This window comes from Pectinophora gossypiella, chromosome 2 (genome assembly GCF_024362695.1).
Source record: "Pectinophora gossypiella chromosome 2, ilPecGoss1.1, whole genome shotgun sequence".
Taxonomy (NCBI): domain Eukaryota; kingdom Metazoa; phylum Arthropoda; class Insecta; order Lepidoptera; family Gelechiidae; genus Pectinophora; species Pectinophora gossypiella.
The window spans coordinates 13569494-13596578 of NC_065405.1; the positions used below are offsets into that span (position 1 = coordinate 13569494).

Consider the following 27085-nt stretch of genomic DNA (forward strand, 5'->3'; position numbering starts at 1 on the left):
TTTAAAACGGTTTCCCTTTTCTGGCAAATTTTAGCTACGGAACCCTAAAAACATACGATTGGATTTATTGTACGGCGCTTGCAACGCTCAACAATAGTAAAATAATTCACAAAAGCAATTTTCACTTGGTAAGAAAATTACCCAGTCAATTTGCAACCACACTTTATATGTATCGGATTTTTATTTCATATTCACACCTTGAGTAAAGCGTGTTTCGAAATACACAACCATTTTATTAAAATAGGCTAGTTTCCAACTAGTCAAAATAGTACATACATACATACATACATAAACTCACGCCCGTAATCCCTAATGGGGTGGGCAGAGCCACAAGTAATCAAAGACAACTTGCAGCCACTGTTGATACGAAGTCCTAAGATGGATATGATGAACCTTATGGTGATAAGGGATCAGCCTATCGCCCATAACATTAGTCCATCATGTTAGAGGACGCAATCCCTCTGTCGGTTTCAAAATAGTAAATTTTTAATAAACGTCAAATCACGAAATTACTATGGAATTTATTCAAAAAAGCCTCGAAAAAGCATACTGTGACATCATAGAAAAACGTGATAAAATGTCGGATGTATTATTACGTTTTTCTTGATTAAAATTCACAAATAAGTTAAATAGAAAAAAATAATGTGTTTTTCGCTAGATCTGTCTTTGTTTAGTAATCAGAATTTTATAATTAATCTTGAACCAATTATAATACACGTTATTAGGTATTATTATGTACTTCAAGAAAGTATTACTTACCGATTTATAAATATTACATATCTACACAGACGAGCAGGGCCATGACTAATTTAAATACTTAGTGATCATTTCTAATTTAATAAGTTCTACTCTCGCATCAAATTTGATATATTAATTTTTATATAAACAAAATGCAAAATTGTACCTGTTGAATAGTTTCATCATCATCATCAATGATCCACGCTCTTGTCGGTGTAGCATTTTCCATTCCAGTCTATCAAAGGACAATTCCATGACTTCCCTATACGACAGAACGTTAACCTTTTCTTTAATCTGTTTCATGTAAGCTCTTCTTGGTCTTCCCCTTCCTCTCTTTACTTCTAGCTTTCCTTCTATGAAGTTTTTAATAAATTCGTTGTATAGTTTATTTCTACCAAATCACAAGTGAATAACATAGACTGTGATGTGATCCGTGATACCCTTGTTCGGAGAACACGTGACTTATATCGTAGTGTCCCTGGTTCGATTCCCGGCTCGGGTTCTAAACATTGATTTACCACTACCGTAGATACAGCGCTTGATACAAATATGCGGCGAAAACTTAGCGCTTGGCTTTAGCTATATATTCGTACACAGTAGTATATATGTCACCGTAAAATTGTAAATAACGTTAGATTATAATTTATCTCGCGAGTGTGAACTGTCGAAAAATTGTGAACCGTAACATACTGCTTACAATTTAACGTATTATTATTCGTCAGATCATAATCTATCGAAGTGAAACTGTTAAATCACAATATTACAATTGTCAAATTGTCAACTGTCCGAAGGCTGTCTCTGATTGGTCGGCCTTACAGTAGACCGTTACAGTCGACAACAAACGAATTAAGAAACAAACATGCCGATCAACCAATCAGCGCGCGAGGTGCGTTTCGTTTCACAATTTGACGGTTTCAGTTCGATAAATTATAATACATTAAATAAAATCCTGTCAAATTGAGAAAGTACGTATCGTCTTATTATGTATAAGTTTGAATTCATGTTTGGATCATAGATAATTGAAATCACATGGTTCCTAGGACTTGGCAAGGGTCTCGTCTCGTCAACTATTACATTGGAATATAAGCAGACTTGGCGAGGAGTGCACCTATCCCTTTTACAGAAGCAACCTACCCCTTCGGAGTTACATGCGTGATGCTATGTTATGTGTTATAACATATACGATAATAAACTTGTTACTGGAACTGAAAATTGTTACTGGATCTGTAAAGTGCCCAAATTTGCTGAGCAAGGTTAATTTTAGCGTACCGAAAAGAAATGTTAGGTCTTGTACTGCAAAAAAGTTGTTCTCGCTTCCTAGATGTCGCACAAATCTTAAACAACACTATTCGTTGGTTCGGTTGTTTACTACTTACGAATTGTATGCAGATAAAATAGATATCTTCTTCACATCTGTTCCTCGAATCAAAAAGACTGTTTTATCTATAACAGATACTTTTTAATCATTGTAAGTTGTTACTTTTTCTAGCTCTAATTTAATTTTGTAATTAAGTACCTAAAGTATTAGTGCACGTTGTGTCCACCTGTAAGTGGCGAGGCGCTTAGTTTTTTATATGTATTAACTGCAAACTGTAACCATGTACCAGTGTACTTGCCGTTGGTTGACCAAATAAATAAATAAATAAAATAAATAAATAAATAAAATCAATTTTAAACCGACCATACAATGCATTGGACGGTACAAAAACGCAAATTCAAGGCAACATGGGTAGTTTTATTTTATTTCGACAAACATAATTCTCTTTATTATTTTCGCTTACGAAACACCCTGTACCCAGTAGAGGTACATGGAATATGTTCAAATGCAATGATAGTATTATAACTAGATGCCATTATATTAATTTTGTATGAAGGGCACTTGTTAGGCATGTAAGCTGTAGCAAATTGAATTACTCTTGGTTCATATGTTGCGTTTGCAAGTGTATTATAACATAATTATCAATCGCTTGGGGATATCGCTGGCCTTGTCATGAAGAAATTGGTAGTTTCTTTAACATTCCTTGTATTTAATGGATGTAAGCTGTAATACAATAATAGTACCTATAACAGCCTCCGTGGTTTAGTGCTTAGACCGTTAGGCTCACGATCTGGAGGTCCGGGTTTGATTCCTGATAGGGACCTTGTCGAAATCGCTTTGCGAGACTGTCCTTTGTTTGGTAAAGTTTTTTTTTGGAATATAGCCGTGAGCTTTTGTTATGTTATTTTTTTAAAACATGTTGGAGTGTTTGGTATTTGAAAGATCGACATTTAACTGTTTTTTTGCTAATGTCAACCCCAACCTTGGTTACGTAGAATAGAGTAAACAATCTCATTTCTTCTCAATCTTGCAAGAATATCCGTAAATGAAAACCCCAGGAGACTTCTGAGCTTCTGCAAGGAGTTAGACTAGCTTACGTAGTCAACAATAGCACGCATGATGAGCTAAATACGGGAAACAGATTCCACTAATATAACATAACTCTGTAATTTTTACCTTGGGAATATCAGCGGGCCCATATCCATTCTCCCTCGGCGGCAGTTTGGGCGGTTTGTCTCCCCGTCGCTGGCCCATCTGCATCATCAGCTGTTCCCTGGTAGCTGCTACTACGCCGTGCCCGTTGTGGCCGTAGCCTCCTGAGCTTCCACTGGAGCCTGACCCGTTGGCGTTGGAGCTCGCGATGCTATAGGGGTCCTCGTCAGGAATCGGGATGCGAGGCCTGTTCTTGATGTCCAGTGGTCTTTGGACTGTGAAAGAAAGGGTTATGTTAAATCATGTCAAATGCAAGATAAAAGAACGTTGGCATGGAAAGTGGCTCCTGGCCAATTTGGTGGGGATTGTGGACTTACAGAACATGGAGAATAAGAGCGAAATTAGTAATTCGTTATAATTTTATTTTAAGCCTAGTCTTTAATTTCACTTCGTGGATATTTCGTCCACTTCTCAACCGATTGAACGGTGAAGGAAAACGTGAGGAAACCCACATTGATACCTGAGAAGTGAGTTTCGGACGTATGCGACGTCATAGGTTAAACTTGTAGTAGGCTAAGGTCAGACAGGCAATTGCTTCCATAAAAAACCGGACCTGTCACATTTTCAAGTTAGGTAAGCGGACCCCTTTGAAAGAGGAATAACGCTAGATAGATGCGTCCCTTTTCTTTGCTAAATTGGATTGTCTTGACCCGCCCAAGACAGTGATATACGTCTACCGACGAATAATACAAAGCCGGAAGCTATTACAGCATTTTTTTTTTCATTTTAAACGATTTTGTAATCTTTCAAATCAGTTTTTGATTGCATTACTTACCGATCCTTAACCTAAGCTAATAGTATAGAACCATTTAATTTTGATTGATGGCATTTACATTACTCTTGCTACACTTACAAGTTTTCAAAGACATAATCGTAAAAGGGCGTTTAAGTTTTGAAACATATCACTCGATCCGCGACGCATGATCCTACAGTTTTCTAATGGCTCACAAATGGAACATTTAGGTGCGTTTACGCAACTGTCGTGATGTTCAGAGCTGAGTAATCATTCCTCTTCACGACTGCAACATCAATTATCAGCTGTTGTGTTTTTGTGTCGGATATTCGATGTAATGCTGAGTACAGAACGAGAAAAATCTGTCTTGTACACAATATGTAACCAAAAACACAGTAAAACATAATTAATTAGATAAACAATTTAAAAAAGCCGTAAATTGTCGCCTTTTTGTGAAAGTGCCATTTTGAGAAATCACATTGGCATGTGATTTTTATTTAAAACACTTACTAATAGACATGCTAGTTTTAATCCAGGTAGAAATTCGTACAGGACTAAAGAAGTGATAGGCTAGTTGGTAGAACGCTTGCCTCTAACTTTGAGGTCGCAGGTTCGAATCCAGCATAGGCGTAAACCAATGATTGTCGAATTTGTTTTCGAATTCATGTTTGGATCATAAATAGTTATCACGAAGTCAGCGGTGAAGGAAAACATCGTGAGGAAACCCACATTTCCGTGAAATGCATTTTCGTATGTGACCTAATGTGTATTGGGATGGTTTTTTCCTTCGCGGGTTGGAAAGTCAGACAGGCAGTCGCTTCTGTAAAAAAACCTGACCTGTCAAATCTTTAGGTTAGGTAAGCGGACCCTGTGAATTTTTTTTTGTGCGAGGTTTTTCTTGCAGCTTCTTTTCCCCGGCTATACTGGTTGTGAGAAGCTGCAGTAGTTTTAGGCGGATGAGACGTTCGTTATGTAAAAATTGACGATGCAAATTGTAACTATGTTACCTACTGAATAAAGATATTTTTGAATTTGAATTTGAATAGAAAAATGCTAAGGAGATGATGTTTTCAAATTTCCAAAGTACACTTGTACTTGCATTACTAAGTATAATACCGAGAATTCCGGACACAATTCGAGGGTTAAAAGGCAAATGGGTTTAAGCGATATTTTGGGAGAAATTGACTTACTTATATATATGTTCGGAATGAACGAATTTTCTGCGTCGATTGATCTTGATTTCAGATCAAATGGGGCTAGCTTAGTGAGGCGCGCTGAGGGAACTCACCTGGTAAAGGAGATATTGCACCATTGCCACAAGTATTAATTAATACCATACCACCTTTCCAACAATGAGGCAATAGTTATAATACCCCTGTCTAACCACCCATTACTCTAATTAAAATCGTTGCTTTTAAAATTACGTAATCTAAGTGCCTGTAGCATTATCGACTAAACCGGTACTCACAAAGGAAGTTACTAAAATCGATCGATTATAACTGCATAAGATCGATTCCAGTTCACACCCAACTTTGAATTATATTGAATGATCGAGCGGAAAACTACTGAAAGTGAGAGCTAAAACAGACTATGGTTTCGAATCGCGTTGGTTTTTATTTTTGGTAAAAAGCAATATTTATTGAAATTGATGACTGGGTAAATTATATCCCTTCTTTTCTAAGTTTATCAATGCAAAAGGAAGGTAATGTCAGGCAGGATCGAATCAAAACTAGTTCTCTATGGATAGTCTCTGCTTACCCCGATGGGGAATTGGCGTGAGATTATGTATGCATGCTCTTGAAAGCCAAACATACGATAACACGTATTTCATAGTAGGTAAAATGTTCCAGACACTTTTACATTGTACCTACTGTTACAATGTGTGTTGTATGAGTGTGTTATGTAATGTTGTTTTGTGATGTTTGATGTCATTTTGTTAAAACGGCTGTAAGATACATACATTTTAAATAAAATAATATATAGTGTAACTAAGATATGGATTTACTTACGTGAAAATAAAGAATATATTGATTTACTAACGTATATAAGCTTTAATATTTTCCAATTTTACTTATACATAAGTTTCTCGAATAACCGATCCACTCACTGTTAAATAATATAATATGTTCACGAAGAAAAGTCGTAATCTTAATTAAATTAAATAAAAAGTGAAATATGAATAAATCGCTGCGTTTCCACACTAATTTCGGTTTACAAGATAAGTACACGTAAATGCACTATGCAACGGGCAATTAGATTATCCAAAATTACTATTCCCTTTGACTGTAATGATTATTTTATAATCTGTTATTAGTTATTAAGGCCCCATTACGATAATGCATCTATGAATTACTCTTTCAAGAAACTTAAACAATCGCATTGAGTACCTGCCATTAGTTTGAACATAAGCCTGATAGATACGGATATCCTTTTTTTTTTCGGAACAAATACTATGTTAGGCTCATGCAGCAAGGTTTCTATTCCATAATTGTTGTATTAACATTTAGTCTAATGTATGCTTGGTACGTAAATTATACGAGATTGAACTATGAAGTTTTAAGCGTTGATACCTTAAAGTAATATTTATTGATAAGGTGAAGTTACCATAAGCTATTATTATTAATTAAATGTACTTATATCATTTTTGATCTGCGATTCGGTCTGCGATTGTTGAAGTTGGCAACTTTCGCAAAGGCCGGTAATAGGATGGGTGACCACAAAAAAAAGTTTTCATCTCGAGATCCTCCGTGCTTCGGAAGGCACGTTAAGCCGTTGGTCCCGGCTGCATTAGCAGTCGTTAATAACCATCAATCCGCACTGGGCCCGCGTGATGGTATAAGGTCCAATCTCCCTATCCATCCATAGGGAAGGCCCGTGCCCCAGCAGTGAGGACGTTAATGGGTTAATGATGATGATATCATTTTTCTAACTAGGTACCTATCTAACATGTTTTTTGAAGGGAAAAAATTGGGGAAATGCCTATCGCGTACCCTCTTGCCGTCGTGAGTTATGTGGGGCTCGCATCGACAAAAACCCCGGTGTCTGTATCACCGTCGTTGTGCCAAAACTACGGGGACATTTTCGCATTCTTCCCCGACAAAACAGTATATTACTTACTCCATATGTTTTTGTTTTATAAAGGCAATATAAAATTGTATCAAAAATCAAACTAACACGTTAAAGGCATAAAATGTAACTACAAAACGGTAACCATATTCGTTATATTATATATCACTTTCAAATCAATTCACGACCAATTTCGTCTTATGTTTGAATGTCTTAAAAAAAAAAACAGTTACTCCACTTGCTAAAATGTTCATAAAATATTGACCTTACGCGGACTTGCTCAGATCACAGACGTAGATAAAATGGAAAAGATATAAACATTTTGCACACAATCTAGGCATCATGGAAATACCAGCGGCCACGGTACGGCGTTAGAATCCAGATTAGTTCAAGACTGGCATGCTAATCATGTAGGCAAGTACATAGGATATTTTTAATGTTGACACAAGAAATGTTGGAGATGCTTGGAATTATGCAATTGCGCCGAAAATTCCAATGACTCAATCGATATTATGAGAAGCTTTAGTCAATTCCCAAGCTTCAAACGAAGAAGTATAATGAATAAAAAGTACTTAGATATTAGTTTTTACAAAAACAGATCGGCAATATAATTATCTATCTAATCTATGCGCAACGCACTACTAATATTACACAGAACTTAAATATTTACATATAATGGTGTGATATTGTTTGTGGCGACATTGCACTGAATTATTGCCCATTCTCATAAGTTTGAACAACAACTGAATAACAATATTAACATCTGAAGCTGAAGAACGTACATCCATTGCAATATGAACTAAGTCTCCACACTTCACCGAGTTTTCTGTTAGACCAACGTAGTGGTGAGTCGTATCGCCCGAACCAACTGTGTAAGTGAAAACTGAACTTACGATAAATTAATTAACTCATTGGTGCAAATCTGGTACCGGGGTTCCATCCGGTGGTCCCCAATACAACAATAACAATTTCATTGAGTTTTATTGTAACTCTTTCCTTGTTTTGGTACAATATTTTTATTTATGCGTGTATATTGTTTAAAAGTTAGGAGGGAACAAACATGTATACACGTATTACTACATAGCGGTCAAACACAAAACCCTCCTTTTTGCTTCGCTGTAGTCGGATAAAAAATGCCCTTTTCACAAGTTTCCCATGTTTTTTGTGTTTTCAAAAAAGCCATTCAAAACGTCCCTGCTCCGATTCGTAGTCCAATTTTGTGCAATCAAATCACTCTCGATTTTAGCTTCCTATTGTCATTGGGCTGTGATTTGCATAACACTGGTCACGACTTGTGTACTATACTCTTTAATGTTTCTATTGCCATCGGACTCCAGAGAGGCATTGGCTGAACCTGATCTTTAATGCCCTGATACAGTCAAAGAAAATATATTGAAATGATGTTCATGAAATATTGGAAAAGATTAGGAACTCAGAGGGTAAGAACATGTTAAAGTACTTACGATAAAACATACAGATATGATAAAAGATATATAGAATGTAGGTATACTTTACTACAGATAAACAAATTTTTACGTTCAGATAAATGAGATTTCTGTTAAACGATTTTCTACGACAATTGGAGCATTTTCCTATTGGTTTTTTCTGCTATAGTTCTCTTCGCAAATAACATGATAAACAAGTTTTATTTTACAGCAAACAAAAACATAATCTATGTTAAGCCCATAAAAACCACAATTCCGTCCCTGCGCTAGTTTACATTTCAAAGTGAATCCAGTAATGGGCCATAGGCAAATGGTGCCCCGTAGTGATCCAGTTATGCCACACTAAGTCACGATCGCAACGGCCTTCGTTATGAAAGCGAAATTTGACGGTCTGTGCGCGTATGCGAATGCGAACAATAAAGATTTCGAGATACAAACTAGTGTTGAAAGAAAAGTTGGCTACTAAATCTGCAGGGTCTTGTAACTGGAAATTGTATAAAAACTTATATTTATGTTTTATTATCGAATCTTTTATTTTTATGCCAAATTTTATATCCCTTTAAATGACTAAACACGAAAGGCGCAATGAAAATGACCACTGTCGTAGAACTTAATGCAAATTTTAACATGTATACCTATTATAAAGACCTATTCCATGTCCACAGAACAATGAACCAAATCGCAATTGTTTTGAATGGTGATTAGCTTTTTTCTTTATTACTAATGTCTCCTAAAAGTGATTCCTGAGTTTTAATTCAGTGCACTTTGATTTAACGAAGAGAGTAAAACCAGAAAATAATTTTACACAGTACACAAGCTCGAAGGCCAATAACGCAATTCATAGATTCACAACGAAATATAAAACCTGATAAGTCAACTTTACAAAAAATATCAAAATGAAGGTTACAAAAAGGGAAACGAGATAAATCAAGTTCGATGACACGAACTTTGCTCGTTTGAGGTAATATCTACAACGGTCCCAACAGTGGCGTCACGACCACACGAACATTAAATATTACTCAATAGATTTATTTGAGCTTCCCAAGCGATAAAGGTTGCCTACTGAAGCCAATTTGCGGACAATGCTCCTAAGAATATGTCATATTCGTCGAAGCCTAAAATACATCGCTTAGTTCGTTAGCATGTGCAGCGGTAACATTCAAGCAGGAAAAGCAATGTATACTAGTGGTAAAGAAAACGGATGCAAGTCGTTTGCAAAATAGTCCTGAGACCGCGAAACCACCAGGAAATCTAGGAACGAATCTTATCCCGGATGAGAAATCGCAGGAATCTTTCGTTGCGGTTTTATTTCCCATAGATTCAATTGATCCAAAACCAATATTGGTTGATAGTTGCTAAGCTACATTTGTTAGAAATTTGCAATATGGTTCCAGTGAAATGAGGTGCAATACATGATGAGATCGGGGAGATTGCATTGTTGGGTAACAATAAGCAGGCTACTAGGCGCATGCTTGATGCGGTTGCGTGCTATGGGAACCAAATCAGATTCGTAATTTGTTATAAAATTGCTTGTCTCTGCTTACCCTCTTACCATGAATGCATCTCTATTACCAATCTATTTTCTATTATTGTTGTCCACGAAATAAGTATTTTTGCCAATTCTGAGACACCTGTCGACCTTAACCTTACTTATTTTGGCATAATAATTGTCACCTGCTTCATCTGTATATTTCTCTAATTAACAAAAAGCATCTGCTATCGCCACCTGAGGACATACAATCCGGAAGTATTCGAAACCAATAAGACTATCGACTCCGGCGACGGGCTGATCACCTTGCCTTAAAATAACCAGTTCACTTTTATACAGGTCTTCACCAATTACGAGCAACGATGATCCTGATCTTAAGGCCGATTCAATTCCAATATTTCCGCACTGTTTAACTTTACCAGAATTTGGTTCAGCCTGACTTAATTTAAGAGAGTCAAGGCCGCGACGACTTTGATTAAACGTTACGTCGGCGGTTTCGCGTGAGAACTTTGTATTATAAAAAAATAATTTTCGTACGTTCGTTAGTTTATTAATGATAAGTGTATAGAGGTCGTGGTATTGTTGTTTCGGCATTATCTGCGGGGGCTGCGCTCTCAAACCGAGGCAAGGTAACTGTAACATTGTTGGCTCCGTGTATCTCCACCGTCTGCGTATCATACGAACCCTATTCAATGGTAATTACTTTTGTAGTTGATGACGCGTGACTACGTTTGGCTGTCCTTGTAATATTTACAGTAAAACAAACATCTCCAATTGAACTATCATTGTTTAAAACATATTATTCTCACGGATATTCTGTAGTGACATTTAATCGGTAACTATGCGCATCACTGACATTTAAACACTTAAGTTTCTCGTCGTGTATAAAGGTACGTGGGCGTATTTTGATAAATATTGTTCACGGGGCAATATTGTAATGGAACATTTTTCTGTTGGTAGATAAAGGCGACTCTTCAGTGGAGCTATGCGTCTCTGTCTGGGGTGGGGCGTTAGTCGATTTATTCGCTATGACAAGTATTGTGCGCATGCGTCGGATTTGCGATTTTTCCGTCGATCATGCTCGTTTTCTCCACCATTGTCACGGACGGCGTGAAATCATTTTGCTACCTTTGTCGAGACTAATGATGCTGCATTATGGTTGCAAATAGTAGGCGAACTAGGTGCGGGATTGTCAGTCTTGTCTTGATTTGTTATTCAAGCCCTGCTATTCTCAATCTAGATCATTTGTGTCTTAGACGAATGCTGGAATATTTATCCTCTAAGGTCCTGTGAGAAACTGCCTTTCTAAGTTTGAATGAAGTTTTGATCTGGTACAATTTATATTTACTGGAATTCATGATAAAATACTATTCAAACTTCATATTTAATGCCATCTTGTATGGGATGGGACGGTAACATGTGGATAGCCTCTATGCTTTAGTGGCAGTCTCCACATCGGGAATTGAACCCGGACCTCCAGATCGTGAGCTCAATGCTCTACCCACTGGACCACGGAGGCTGTTTCATATATTTATTATATGCATTGAAAATATTTATGCATAAGTAGCACGATAATTATTATGTATGTAGATCAAAATATGCGGAACTATGTATATTAATACCTACGTTATTACATTGATGTCTAATGAGATTGGTACCTAATTCATTTTATTGTATGTTAAGTGGTCAAGCTACTAATATTGGTTGGACAAAATCATTTCCTAGTTAGTTTTTGTTGCACATTATGAAGAACTTGTGGTTTTGTGCTGTGTACGAGTTGAGTTGAGGGTGCCTGTAACTACCGAAATTACAATTATTATTTAAAGGGGGGTATAGTGTGCCGCCGGGCCACGTCACTATTGTTTACATTATCTCCCATATATGTTATACAATAGTGACGTGGCCCGGCGGCACACTAGTATAAATAGGTAATTATAATTAATTTCCATCTCCCTTCTCCATACCCCTTCCGGTTGATTGAGGGGAGGCCTGTGCCCAGCAGTGGGACGTATATAGGCTGTTTATGTAGTTTGTAATATTAATTATTGTTAGTGTTACTGAGGATGTCGAATACTTTATAATGCATAAGCCAAGGAATGTAAGAAAAAATAAGAATTTCTATGCTTGTACCTTTCATCCTGGGCTATTAGCACAAGTAACATAACAAAGGCTCACAACTATATTCCAAGTTGGGTACCTAGTCCGAGGTACATACAGGGTGTTAGTGACATCGTAACAAATACTGAGGGGGATGATTCAGCTCATTAGCCTGAGTTAATATCAAGTGGAATTTTCCGTCGCAAAAGTATAGAGATGAAAATATAAAAAATCACAAATAAAAATGAATTTTGCGACGGAAATTTCACTTGATATTAACTCACAATGGTCTGAATCATCCCCTTCAGTATCCGTTACGATGTCACTAACACCTGTATATCGCAAGATGAACTAAGTACCCACACCTCACCGAGCTTTCTGTTAGACCGTGATAGGTGATGAGCCGTATCGCCGTCTATAATGGTTGAGCTAACCGTACCGGGGTTCGTATCGGCGTTCCTCGCTTGAGAAGCAAGCCAGTGAACCAAAGGACCCCAATGACGCTTAAAAGCAGAGCTCATCTTTAGGATTTCGTTATATCTGATGTTATATCTTATATCAGATCACAACAATCACGCGATCGCGTTTACAAGATCTCGACGCAAAGCGCCAAATACGGAAGACTCGGCCGAAACCCTCCTATAACTACACACAAAATTCGTTAGGCCAGCTTTATTGTGAGCCGTGAGACCGGACCTTCAAGTCGAAGTTCTGTTTCGCCAGTCACATCAGAGCCCACCACAACAACGACCCGGGATAGATATTTAGGAGTCGCTGTCGCCGGATACGGTGAACGACATGATATCTTATATCTATTATCTTTATATCTTATATCGTTATATCTGTCACCCTATACCGAGAGTGACTGTCTTACATGCATTTATTTTTGTCTTTTATTATTATTTGACAACTATTATTTATTTATATTATTTAACTGTTCCATAAAAAAAGCCTTAAATATTGAAAGTATAAAACATTTATAGTTATAATGACGACTAATATTACGTTAAATGTTGCTTTTTCAATAAAAATAAATCCATTCGAAATACTTACATGAAACTTTAACCTATCGACAACTCATAACAGAAACTAAACTTAAAAAAATAGAACAAAAACGTAGTTTGTCCATTTATTAAGAATCGTGTCTCGTTTTTGACGCTAGGATGATATCAAAATTATTTAAGATACTTTTTTAGTACGGAACTCTTATTTTTTATACAATTATGAAGTAACTATACATCCTACGATTCAAATATAACACATTAGATATCATAATATTTTATTGTTCTTAAAGGCCGATATGTAAATTGCCTTTGTCTCGAAGTCTGAGATTTTTGCCGCCTTTTGTATATTATTTATTTTTCATCTATAGTTTTTTTAAGTTCCACGTTACGGGTTTGAGTACACGTACTTATGACTTTTTAAATTGTAGTAATTATGGCTCGTTAGAATGTTTTGACAGGTTGTAATTTTAAGCTATTTTTAATTACTTTATATCTGTTAGTTTTTGCTACGTAGAAGTAGATTATAATCACCCAGCTATAGATAATAGACAGAAATTATTATCTGATTTATTGGAGCAAAAATCGTTTAGGTCAAATAGACAAGGCGATGAGCTGAGTATACCTATCTACCTAGTTTTTTGTTGTCATACAGTATATTATAGCATTTAAAAACAGATTCTTTTGCATTGACCTCTGCAACTGATGAATATTAAGTATCATTCAGTTTAAGGTATATTTAATTATTATTTAATGATTTTAAACTGGGTTTTATATACAAAAAATATTATTACTGTCACAAATAATATAATAAATTAATTGTTATACATACTTGTCCCTAGTAGAGGAAAATAGTGTTTTTGCTGGTAATTTACAAGTTACTATTAATATCAAGAATACAACGCAAATAATATATCTTTCATGCGTCTATTTATTTAAAAAAAAATTACTCCATCTGACATTTAATAAAAATAACCTACCCAACTACAACATCCGCCGTAACCAGCCGCGCAAGCGCATAGAAAGCAACCGTACGTATTGTCAGCCAAGGTCGTTACTATGACAACCGGATTTACTTGTCAGTTCCTTACTCATAATAACCGATACTAATATAGCACCAATTGCCAGTTACACCGAACATTCCATGTTAATAAGCTTGGAAAACGTCACAGCTTTAGGAGATAAATCACACTAGTATTTATCAAATGTTATTATCTTAATAATTTTGCTCCTGTGGAATGTAAACATTGGGAACGTAATGTTGATTTAGAATTTTGGCAATGATATTAACAGACTGTTTAAATATAAATCTTAATCGAAAGGCACAGTTGTATTTTGTAGTTGTATTATATTGGTCGTCGTTTCTTATAAGGAAATCAAGGAATTGGCCTTTGATAGACTGCAATGGAAAATGCTACACCGACAAGAGCGTGGCTCTTAAATTGATGATGATGATTATATTGGTCAGCCAATACTTCTTTTGTCATGTGGGTGTGATGATTTATGTTTCAGAGGGTCTGTTACTACTAGTAGTTTCAGTTTAGGCATCTTATGGATGTGCTATATCTAACCATCTCAGAAATCTATCAAATTTACCCTACAATACACTCTAGTGTAGAGTCGCACTCCAGTTGATAAGTGCCCAGAACAGCTACTGGGCACTAACAAACATAATAACATAAACAACAGCTTCTTTGGTCCAGTGGTTGAGCGTTGGTCTCACGATCCGGAGGCCCCGGGTTCGAATCCCGGCGGAGACATATCACAATTGTGATTCCTAGTTTGGTCAGGACATTGCAGGCTGGTCACCTGATTTTCCGACAGTAAGATGATCCGTGCTTCGGAAGGCACGTTAAGCCCATGAGAAAACCCATGATGACGAGAATATTAGCAGTTCAAAACTAATCTGGAACGTTAGTGATGAGCACTCAGATGGAACAGTCGAGCTGCTCGTTCTCATGGTTGATGATGAAAATCTACCCCATTAGTATATAAGACAAGAAATGTATCGATGCGAGCTTTAGCAAGCTCTAAATCACATAATATATACCCACATTTGTAATTATAATGATACAAAAATCACCTAAGGTCGCATCGAGATTATGGACAAACACAAACCTGTTATAAAAATTGTGATTAATAATAATAACATAACATAAACATAACATAAATAGCCTATATACGTCCCACTGCTGGGCACAGGCCTCCCCTCAATCAACCGGAGGGGGTATGGAGCATACTCCACCACGCTGCTCCAATGCGGGTGGGTGATTAATAATAATAGTTATAATTAAAAACTAACCTGGAGGCAGCTTAGACTTGAGCATGTCCATAGCGACGACGTTGATGATGAGCACCCAGATGGGGCAGTCGAGCAGCTCGTTTTCAGACTTGACGAAGGCAATGGCGCTGAGGCACTGGGTCTCCAACCGTCTGCGGTCAGGATACGACCTCCGGAGCTCCCTGTTCACGTTCGACTGGAACTTCTTCATGTCGAATAGCTGGAAATAGATGGAATGGGTCAATATTGTAGTTCATTATTCAAGTTGCCAGGAGTTCTTTTTAATCCATTTATTTATTAGGCTTGCCAACAGACAAAAACACTTTTACACGTAACTTAACCTATATTTTTAGGAACATTCTTAGGGCCCTGTAATGAGATGCTTTTTCCTTCGTGGGACGGAAGGTCAAATAGGTAGTCACTTTTATAAAAAAAAAAACTAATCCGGTCACATCTTAAGGTTAGGTAAGTGGACCCTGTGATAACGGGATAACACTGATAATTTTCAGGGACATTTGGCTTTTGGCTGACACATCGTTCCTGTTAAAATGTATTTTAGTGGCCGTACAAGTAAGTAACAATTCTCAGATATTCCGATAGGTGTAATATAAAAAAAAACTTCTATTTTATCTTAAATATAATAACAACAGAAGCTTCATCAATCAACAAAAAGATTGGAAACGAAGACACAATCACGCGTTACCAATCGATTTGTAAATTGGAAGCAAGAAGAGTCATTGTACCTTTTATCGTAATTAAACATACACAATGATGGTAATCTAAACAAACAGGCGGCCAGACGAATCAATGCATAAAGATCTTATCGAGTCGATATTACAAAACTAGTCGACACTCGATAATGAAAAGACAATGTTCCATCAAATAAAACTTGAAACGAGATGACGAGCAAGAAAAAAGTGATAAAGTGAATGTAGTTTCATTTATTTTTTGTTTGGGAAAAAGAAATAAAGATTCACAGAGCACCTAATCTAATATAGATTAAGCATGAATATTATAGAAAAATAAGCTTATTTCGTTAAGATTACACAATTTGAAGATGGCGTGAAAAAGAAGCAGAATCGGACAAAGAAAAACAAAACTGTCATAGTTTTTAAACTTTTCAAGAAAGCTACTAAGTAACCGGCTCCATTAGGTTCGACTAAAAAATATTAATCACAGCCACAATAGACCAACTCAACTTACTTTCAATAATAAATCTATCAACTCAATTATTTATCTTCCATCGACCGACAAACTCGTGGCCCCCTAAAAACAAGTCATCAAAAATGCCGAGTCAGATGCACTGGAGAAATCGAATAGGGTTTATGAAGCTGTTACACAAGCTCGGGACATCTTTGTGGTCTTACATCAAGTCGTCTGGACAGCGGACAGTCGATGGTATCTCAAAGTCACCGCCATAGACTGACATTCCACTAAATAAGAGCGATGGAAAGGTTCGTGAGAAAAAGTGATGAGTAAGGTGGATTTTGGTACTAAAATTTAGGCGTTGGGTTTCGAAAGACTTATAATTTATTATACTTAATTTATAAGATGTCTGAAATGATGGGTATTGTTAATTCTGAACATTTTTAAATATGTTATAAAGCATTGGTCATTTTGATACACAACTTCACTTTTAAAAGTATCTAAAAGCACAAATATACTAAATAATTGTTCATGAAATATGAATATTCTCACGTTTAATTATACCTTTATTTGTTTCCATTAATACAAATGAAGAGCAGTTAGTATAATGTGAAGTATTTTTATTTCTATTAACGTTTTAATATGACTTAGTTACTTTTATACACTTTCTACACTCTACGAATTATTGCCCCAATTTCTTCAGTGGCCTCCTACTGGTCACTTTGGCTTTTGATATTTTTAATTATTACCGGAATGTCTGTATCTATTGTTGTGTTACGAAAGCAAGTCTCGGCTCCGGTTAATTGGAAACATTCTACGGACATAATATGATGAATTGCGTTTTACGTAAGAATAATATGTAAGTTAAAACAGATTACCGATGAAACCGTTTGACCTCTCTAATGCTTTGAGGCGCTAAGTCGATTAAAGAACAAAACCAGATAATTTAGACAACTTGTAAAGCGCAGTAAAAATAATACAAGCAGAATAGTGGGTAGATAAAATATCATGTCATTCAAACTTGAATGTATTAGATTGAATAGGAAAATAGAAAAAAATCTAGTAACTGGTTCATAGATTTGCACATCCAGATAAAACTATTCGGAAACTGCTAGGTGACACGGGTGACGATGATAACATTGTCTTTTTTTAATTCAGTCACGCGGGAATCCAGTGTGAGAACGAGCGAACGATAGCACTTTAAAATCTCAGAGCTTAACTAGTTTCAACACCTCGGTATTGTTGAGGTAAAATTAAAGTATTTAATGATACATTTTAACTTTATACTGATTATTACGCCTAGGGTGAATATGAGAAATATGACACGATGTCTTCAAAAGATAAGGGCTATCTTAAAATAGAAGCGGAAAATCACAATGGTCTGGTTCTCAAAGAAACCAATAACGCGAATAAAGAAAAGAAAATAACAAATAATTGTGAATCTAATGTTGGCAATGTCCACAATATTCCACAGTCTGCTCGCTCTATTGAAAAGCAAAGTAAACTAGGCGGTGAGCTAATCTCCACAATACAAACTATCCCCGATAGCAATTCACTCCCAATAGACATGAAATAGTTATCACAATAGCTATTAATTGAGACTTGAGCCTTTGTTCCAGCTTCGGTTCGCGCACGGACAATGGGCTCTTGCTTTCTGCGAATTCGCTTTCATTACTCCCAAGGAAATAGTAACATCCAAACAAATAAGTGAAGCAATGACCATTCTTTTCCTTACTTAACGCTATCTTCAGCATTGTTTGCGGGCTTATGTAACGTGAGGTAGTTAATGGGATATGAATTAGCGAATTTTATACGTTCACTAGAAAACGGGGTCTTATTGTTTAGAGCCAGCACTTGTTTCTATAAATTAGATTTACGTTTTATTATAGAAGGGTCTTTTTCTGCAAGGCTGAGCACCGAGCATTGTTAAAACTAGTGAAAGATTTACTTAGTAAATAGATTTGTAGCAACTTTTTTTAGAAACAGAATCGTGATCTAAATACAAAAAAGCGATTCAAGCAGTCAAAAGATAAACACAATAAAAAAGATAGAATTAAAGATTTTGAACTTTTGACGTGTAATTTGAGATTTCGAAAGGGCGTCAACTAAAAAGAAATTATGTGGCAATGTCATGGTCAATGTGAATCGTGCTTTAAGATACTAAATCGTGATGCACTACAAATGACTGCTGCACAATGCAACGCGCATTACTCTAATGTTCACTGTAAGACAACAGTGATTATTGTCTTTAATAATGACGAAACATACGGAAATTATAGTAGTGGCGCGGATGTCGAAACCGTAATGTATTGTGTGGTCGTGTGTGACTTAGTGTCCGGTTGCACTGATTGAATATAAAGTAGTTTTAGTAAAGATATTTCAACTATTAAGTTTTACACTTCACAATAGTACTTAATTTGTACTGGAGAGAGTAAACTGTATTCATGATATACTTAACCCCTTACAGCAAAGTATAGTGAGATTTGTGTTAAGTGATGATATCGATAAAAATTGTTTCTAATTTACTATATCGAGCTAAATAATATAGAGATAAAATAAGATCTGATAGCTTAAGTGAATAAATTCCAACATCACAAAACATTATGACATGACTAAGCAACCAAAACAAATCATATGCATAATTCGAACATCAAAGCATCCCAAAAAGTCGGGGCTTTCAACAAAACATGTACTAATAAGCAATAACATCGCTAGCAACCATGAAATTAATAGAACGTTACGACATCTCACTCAGCTACCAACGGAAATTATTACTAGTAAACATTCATTTGCCTACGACCCGAACTACATACTTCGACTAACGAAATTACCGTCTCTTAATCCGTAACAAGAAGTGAATAGAGATGAATATGGATTGGACACACAGCTGAGTACAAGAAGATGCAAGATTGTTGAGTCTCACGAAAAGGCAGCGAGATGAAGGGTAACCGAGGGCATATAATTAGGTGCATCTATTGGAAATCGGGCTACCGAACATAATAATTTCTGTCATGAATTGCAGTTTGAGTGTTTTGAAATGCCAAGTAAGCTGTACTTAGGTTTTACTCAACCAAAAGTTGTCTGATTCGTGGCGTGGATTCGTGTCTATTGCCAATAAACTACTGCATCTTTCAATCAAGTGTAAGTCATTACATTACTGTACCATTCTTTACTGACAACTGAACATTATAGATTGTATCATTATATCATTTTTTTAAAGCTCGAAAAGACTTTAAATTGCAACGAAATGTTCTTCGCCTGTAAAGTAAGTTATTTTTGACTTTGAACGGGCTTTCACTACTTAGCCGGAAAAACAATCCATGGTCGTAATAAAGTAATCTAAAACCAGTAAGTGCGCGATGTCAAAAAACATCAATTAGCTACTACTGTTTTTTTTTTCAGATGAATAATCGCTTTGATGTGGTCTTTTTAACACCCCAGTTATAATTTTGCCCGTAACAGTTACTATTGAATACCCACCTTAAATATCTTCTCCTGTTCGAGCGCATATCCAGGCAGCTTGAGTATGTCCTGGCCAATAGCCGTCTCCTCGGTGCTTGTCGCCGCTGTACTCTTCACAGACACGCTACTCTTGGAGTAGCGCCTGATGAGTATGTTGCCGGCGTCGTCCATTTTTATTTTCACGCCCTGTAACAAAAACAAGAAATGTCTCATTAGTTTTTTAAGCTCTTTTTAGTTGAATCAGTTGAAATTGATGATAGGTCCTAGTTCTACCTATATGTAATGGTTTACTGGTGGCTGATATACTGCTTTGAAAAAATCGACCCAGGCTGGCTACCTGTCACTCACATGTCGTCGTATCTATATTAACTAGTACTAATCTTCCCGCTACTGTGCAAAGGCCTCTCTTTCCTCTTTCCATTTTTCGCGTCTCTATACTATCATTACTAGAATAGCTGCATCCTCTTTCAGTAGGTACTTAGTTTATGTATGAATGTAGTTTCATTAAATAGTTTTTGCTACTCCTTGCAAAATATCTATTTGAACTTTATTTTGATACTACAGCCAAAGCAACTTATTTGATTAAATCTCTTGCATGGATGTAGGAAATTAACAATTATGTTAGGTACCTATTTCTCTGTTAAAAACATTCCTCATTTCTAAAGCGGATTAATCTGACCTAAATTCCAGATCTCAAACCTAATTCCTTGTGTAATCTCAATTGAGAGACACTAATCGGTTTCGATGTTGACTCGAGTATAAAACAAACAGGTTACTCAATGTCTTGAGCGTCAAAACTTATTTCCTTTGTACCTACGTGTTAAAGCATAAACTCATTCTTGTTTACCGTAGGGATTAGATTCAATTTCAACATTGAATTGATCTGCAAATACAATGTTTACATTTGAATTTACAAATAGAATAAACGATCACCTTTTGAACCGTGCTCTGGGGTGTTAACAGCAAAAACAGTTATGTTGACGTCATCGTTTGTCTAAACATCATCAGTTTCTTCAAGGTCATCGCCTCGAGATGATATAGTTTATATTCTTTTAACACCATCCATCTTATGATTTACAACATGACAGTGTTTAACAATAGAATGGGCCCCAATATGTCTGACCTATGACATCAGTGGCCTTAACTTTGCTGGGGCATGTCAAAATGTATCTATTGTTGTAGACCTTCAAGTTTCGAGAAATGAATTAGTTTTTGGTGCAAAATGAGGAAGATGTGTTTATAAAAACCATTGGCATTCACAGAGTGATTTAGTTTGCAAACGCAAATGATGATTAGAAACAAGAATAAGTCCTTCAATAAATAAAACTCAATTATTTTTAAAACAAGTAATGAGGCGTGTTATTCCATTAGCTACAAAAACGTTTCTATTTCCTGCGTCTTTATCGTATGTGTAAATTATTTCTTCTAAACACATAAAACAATCAGCGATTAATAAAATATACAAACGATTATTGCGTTCCGCTCTGCTTTTTTATATTGTATTTCATTAGACTAGTTTTACGAATTGAAGCAAATATTATGTATGTCTTCAACACTTTTGTATAAAAATATCATTAATTTTTTTAAAAAAACTCCTACATTAATTAATATGTGGTTTCCAGGGTTTGTACCTGATTAATAGCAATAGGCTCGCCTCCTAATACATGGGTCTGAAACATTGCTGACGAGTAGTGGGTGTATTATAGACCTCTGCCTATCCCTTCAGAGATACAGGAGTAATGCTATGTTATGCTGCTAATTCTTTCGGTGGGTATTCTATAATGATTGAGATATTGGCATTCTAAATACTTTCCGGCATAATTTGCATTCCTAATATATTTTAGTTTTAGAAATGAACTTGTATATGCCTTCTAGTAATAGGAACAAGAGTTATTAATTAGTATTTTACTTCCTGTCTGTTTCTGTTACCAAGGTAAATCTGCAATTGATTTTCTATTAGGTTTCGACCTGTAATGTCATGTAACCTTTGACAGTAACCTTGTCCTTTGTATAACGAATGTTACAAGATCATACACTAACAATAAGCATATTTTGAGATACCATCGGAAATTTATCATGACGATTTGACTCAACATGTTTCCTCAAATGTCAGTTTTGATTAAGTTTGATTAGTTAGTGTTCTTACTTTTGGGGATCAAAGTTCAAATTAGAATGTGTAGGTGAACAAGATTTCAATAAATTTAACATTTGTTATTATTTATTTATAAAGCATTACAATTCCCAAACCCTAAAAACAAATTAGCTTTGTCACCTTTGGCAGCTCAATAGCCCTGACTGACTACAGGGTTGATGAGGTTGGTAATCCACTTCACAACCCACACGATAGAAGAAGAAAGAGCACTAATTGTTTAGGCATTTCTAATATCATCATCACTAATTTAAGAGCCACGCCCTTGTTGGTGTAGGATTCTCCATGCTACTTTTTAGGGAGAAATAAGGCAGCGGTTTCAAGATTTAAGATTGGGGCGGAAGGCAAGAAGGCCTTCCGCCCCAATCTTGCATTTCAACTAATTCAGATTCACCAATATCTCATCAGTAACTAGGTACCTATAGTTTCGTTTATTATTATATATTTCAAAATAGAGGTGTGAACTGCTAAAGGCACCCTGCCGAGTCCATACAATCTAGATTTTATCAATCATAATGTATGACACCATCTCCTTGGCCCTGCAGATAACACCTCAAGACAGCTACAACATTCTTATTAATTACATTAGACAAGGTAGCAGATATAGATAAAAGATTAATTTATTATTAATATGTTATTTATATTTTTCCAAGTTACATACCTACAAGTCGATAATTATTAATGATGCAGTTTTGAAACTAGCATTTCCTTGTCTTGAATCTTAAAAAATAAGACGTCGCAGTTATTCAGTGCTTTCAAACGATAAAACAAGATTTCAATGATGAACAAGCATCAAGTATTTGATGTTATTCTACTGATGGTCTTAGGATTCTTATTTTCTATTAAAATATAAATAAGAATAAGTTATGATCCATAATCGGTTGTTGGGATTCGATATACCTAATATTTGAGGTGAAAACTTTTAAAGGTTAAATTTTCTGCATCAATTTTCTGTAGTACAATCCGACACAGGTAAGGTGTCCTTTCTAACACGATAGATAATTATTATAAGCCATAGACTGATCCCTTCTTATCATAAGGTTCATTATCTTAGGATTTGGTATCAATAAAGGCTGCAAGTTGTCTTCTGATGAAGTGCTTGTGGCTCTGCACACCCGATTAGGGATTACAGGCGTGAGTTTTACAGCATTCGAGAATTGTATAAACAAAGACCACAGAGTATAGTCTACCACTGAGTAGTTCCCCTCATTCTGATCCAGCTCAAAACCTCACGAAACATTTTTAAATACGGTAATTAAAAAACCCTTTCTGTCTTACTCCACCCGGCGCATAACAACAGCAACATTAGGAAGTGTGGCAACACTGAGCTGTCAGTGTTGCCTGCTTGACGAAACACAGGCTAATCGCGACGTAGTTTCAAATGCCTGTGGTTCACCCGCCCGTGGATAATGAATTCATTGGCCAGAGTTGATCTATTAAATGAATTTGAGGGTCGCATGTCTCTAAATTTGGAAGTAAGATTTTTTTATTTTTCATAAATATCTAAGTTAAAGTACTTGTTAAATGTAGAACGTTTCAAAATAAGCTCGCTTTAGTTCTTGGGAGATAATGAAGAGAAAATGTCACTTAGTCTTAAATAAGTCGACAATATTACTTGACTACTGAATGAGAGAGAAAATTGTATACTCTACTTCTATGCTCACGCTTCCGTCCACCACCGTAAAGAATGTAAGCTAAGCAGAAAGTATGGAATTCCATTTGCACATACCTTCCTACCTATTTATCTTGCTTCCTCCATATTATTCATCAATCGTCCTACAAAAAAATATATCGTTTGATTTTCATAATCCTAGAAACGTACGAATACATAAAGTTTTATTTTGTTATTTTTTGAAAAGATCTAAAACATTTCAAACTCATGCGGGCCGCGTCTAATCAGGCAGTCCAAATGCAACATTCGAATTTTGAAATTAAAGAAGACATGCTCCATATCGGATTACTAGACAAAACAAACAATCCAAAACAATGATATTGACCTCCAAAGAGTTTAATAAATCAAAAAGATGTTCTACGCTTCATTTGGCCCGACCAAGAAGGTTATACTCGGCAATAAAACCTTTTACTTATTGTTGTTATTAAAAATAAAACAATTTTGTAATTATGTGAGCTTTTGGCCTTAAGACTTGTACTCTAGTTATTTCAATCATAATAATAACAAGGATGGCTAATTTTCAATGGCCGTCACGGAAATTACCATATTCTTGATTGGCTATTTCGATCGGAATGATTTTTGTTGGAATTGGCCTTAACCTAATGGATTTTGTATGTGGGTTATACAGTTGTTTATTAAATATGTTCGAATTTGCCCATAGTTTCTTAATACGATGGAAAGTGACGATGTCGCCTAGAAACTTACTTAATATAATGTTATGACTATCTACCACAAAAAACATTCATCAAGAATTGAATTAAATTATGACTATCTACTGAAGATTCCAAAATTTTGACTAAAATGAAACCTTTTTCTATCACATTAAACGTGATATGTAACGCAATATTTCCATTAGCAAAATTAAGGCTACTTTAATCGGAATGATCGACAGATAGAAAAAAATAAACAATGGCCATAACTCCATCATTACTACAGGCTAGATAATGTGCCATACATTGATTCAAATTTTGCACTCCGGCCTTGTGTTAGACAGCTCATTATCTCCTTAAAATGTCAAAATGAAACGATCCTATTGTTCGAATTGAAATAACTGTTTCCTATACAATATATAATAATGTACGTAGATTATTCTACACCTAGTGTACGTAGAACATCCTTTATCTTGTATCTAAGATTGATTTCCTAATAGTAATTCATTCATTGTTTAACTTATATATAAAACACTTTTAGACTTGACCCTTATTATACATTTTAATGGCCTCCGTGGTCCAGTGGTTGAGCATTGGGCTTACGATCTGGAGGTCCCGGATTCGATCCCGGCGGGGACATACTACAAAAAATCACTCTGTGATCCCTAGTTTGTTAAGAACATTACAGGCTGATCACCTGACTATCCAAAAAGTAGGATAATCCGTGCAATGGAAGGTACGTTAAGCCGTTGGTCCCGGTTACTACTTACTGATGAAAGTAGGTAGTCGTTACATGAGCCATCTCAGGGGCCTTTGGCGGTTCAATAATAACCCTGACACCAGGTTTGATGAGGTTGGTAATTCACCTCACAACCCGCACGATAGTATAAGATTATACATTCTAAACCTTTATTGGAGTTTTGTTCGGTTTTTGCTCAAATATTTCAATTTCAACATAACATAACGTAAGTTCACAGTTGACAGTACATCCATCGCAAGATGAACTAAGTACCCACACCTCACCGAGCTTTCTGTTAGACCAACGTGATAGGTGGTAAGCCGTATCGCCGTCTATAATGGTCGAGCCAACTGTGTTAGTGAAAACTGCACTTAAGATAAATTTGATAACTCATTGATGCAAGCCCGCGGTACCGGAGTTCGACCTGGCACTTAAATTTCCCAAGTCTTTATAACTCGTACGTATTGGCATCTCACATCACATCACATCACATTATTTATGAAAGGCGACGTTCGTGCCTCACCCAACAGGGTCCACATAATACCAGCGTCGTGGTTCACGCCGCGACTTGTGCTGAGTGAGGCCCTTTTATCTCAGGACGTCCACCACCACCTTATGATCATTGTAACTAACATCCTCCTATGCTTTTTGGAATTGTTTTGTGAATTTTTTTTAAGTGATGTTATTGTCTTGTCTTTGTATGTGGCGTCCTTTTATAATAAACAATTTCTATTCTATTCTATTCTATTCTATCTTTCACATTCCCATACTTGCTTCATCACCATCAAAACCAAACGACTACATACCTTACTTATCTGACTTTCTTTTCAACTATCATCATCATCATTATTGGCCTACCTACCTACTAAAAATAAAACAGTTCTCGTGTAAACAGCAATATATTTTACAAGAAGACAAAAGACAAAGTCATAATCAAAAACAATAAAGGAATAAAAAACCATATCAAAGAGGTAAAATTCTATAAAAGTTGTACTATCTGGAACAATCATCATGTAACCGTATCCAATGACGGCGACTCCTAAACATCTCTCCCGGGTCGTTGTTGTGGTGGGCTCTGATGTGGCTAGCGAAACCAAACTTCGATTTGAAGGTCTGGTCACATAGCACACAGTAGGTTATCAATCAACAACTCTTATTTTCCCACATTGTGTCAATCCAAATGTTTATTTTCAAACAAACAAACTTCAAATATCTAATTAATCATAAATACTTAGAATCGTAATCTATGATTTTAAAGTCACTTCCTCCAATTGTTCACATGGTATGATGACATAATATAAAGTAACATTAGCATTAAAGGTCCCTTCAAATTACTTATTTACGTTTGATTCTAATATATAGTTTTTAGAGATCCGTATTTATTTCTTGTTTACTCAGCCAGCATCAACCCAGTGCTGGGTATAGGCCTGTTTGCCGCTATCCTTTCCAGTTATGTGCCCGTCTCATCCACTGCTTTTTAGTATACCTCACAATGTCATTCGATCATCAGAATAGTGGTCTGCCTCGATATCGTCTCCTATCCCTTGGTCATCATTCCGTAACCGCGTGTCCTATCCATCTCCACTTAAGCCTGGTGATTCCGACATCCAAGCGTATATTAATCAGAACTATGTGCAGCATCATGATGGATGGACTACGACTTTTCGCTTGTCTGTCTGTCGCAATTGTTAAATGAATATATTATTTACTGGATTTAAGAAGATACAAAGATACACTCCGGGGTTTTACAGAATGAAAACACAAATTCAATTTTCAGGATCAAAATCATATCATTCAACTTTTGAAAATAAGGTATATCTTGCACTAACAAGCATGTCACTTAGTTACAATATATAGAAGACGCATATTTTAGTAATTCTAGCTGAA

General features: G+C 36.0%; 1 protein-coding gene across 3 annotated transcripts in view; it reads right to left on the reverse strand.

Annotated features, from left to right (window-relative positions):
• LOC126378329 (uncharacterized) overlaps positions 1-27085 on the reverse strand; it is a 231319-nt gene that overhangs the window by 10152 nt on the left and 194082 nt on the right. For all 3 annotated transcript variants that reach the window (XR_007568071.1, XM_050026565.1, XM_050026580.1), the window contains exons 5-7: positions 20007-20174; positions 15402-15600; positions 3233-3483 (exon numbers count right to left, since the gene is read on the reverse strand). Coding sequence is in view for 2 of the 3 variants with exons in the window: in XM_050026565.1 (XP_049882522.1) it covers positions 3233-3483; positions 15402-15600; positions 20007-20174 (618 nt within the window). In the remaining variant the exon portion in view is untranslated. The remainder of the gene's footprint in view (positions 1-3232; positions 3484-15401; positions 15601-20006; positions 20175-27085) is intronic.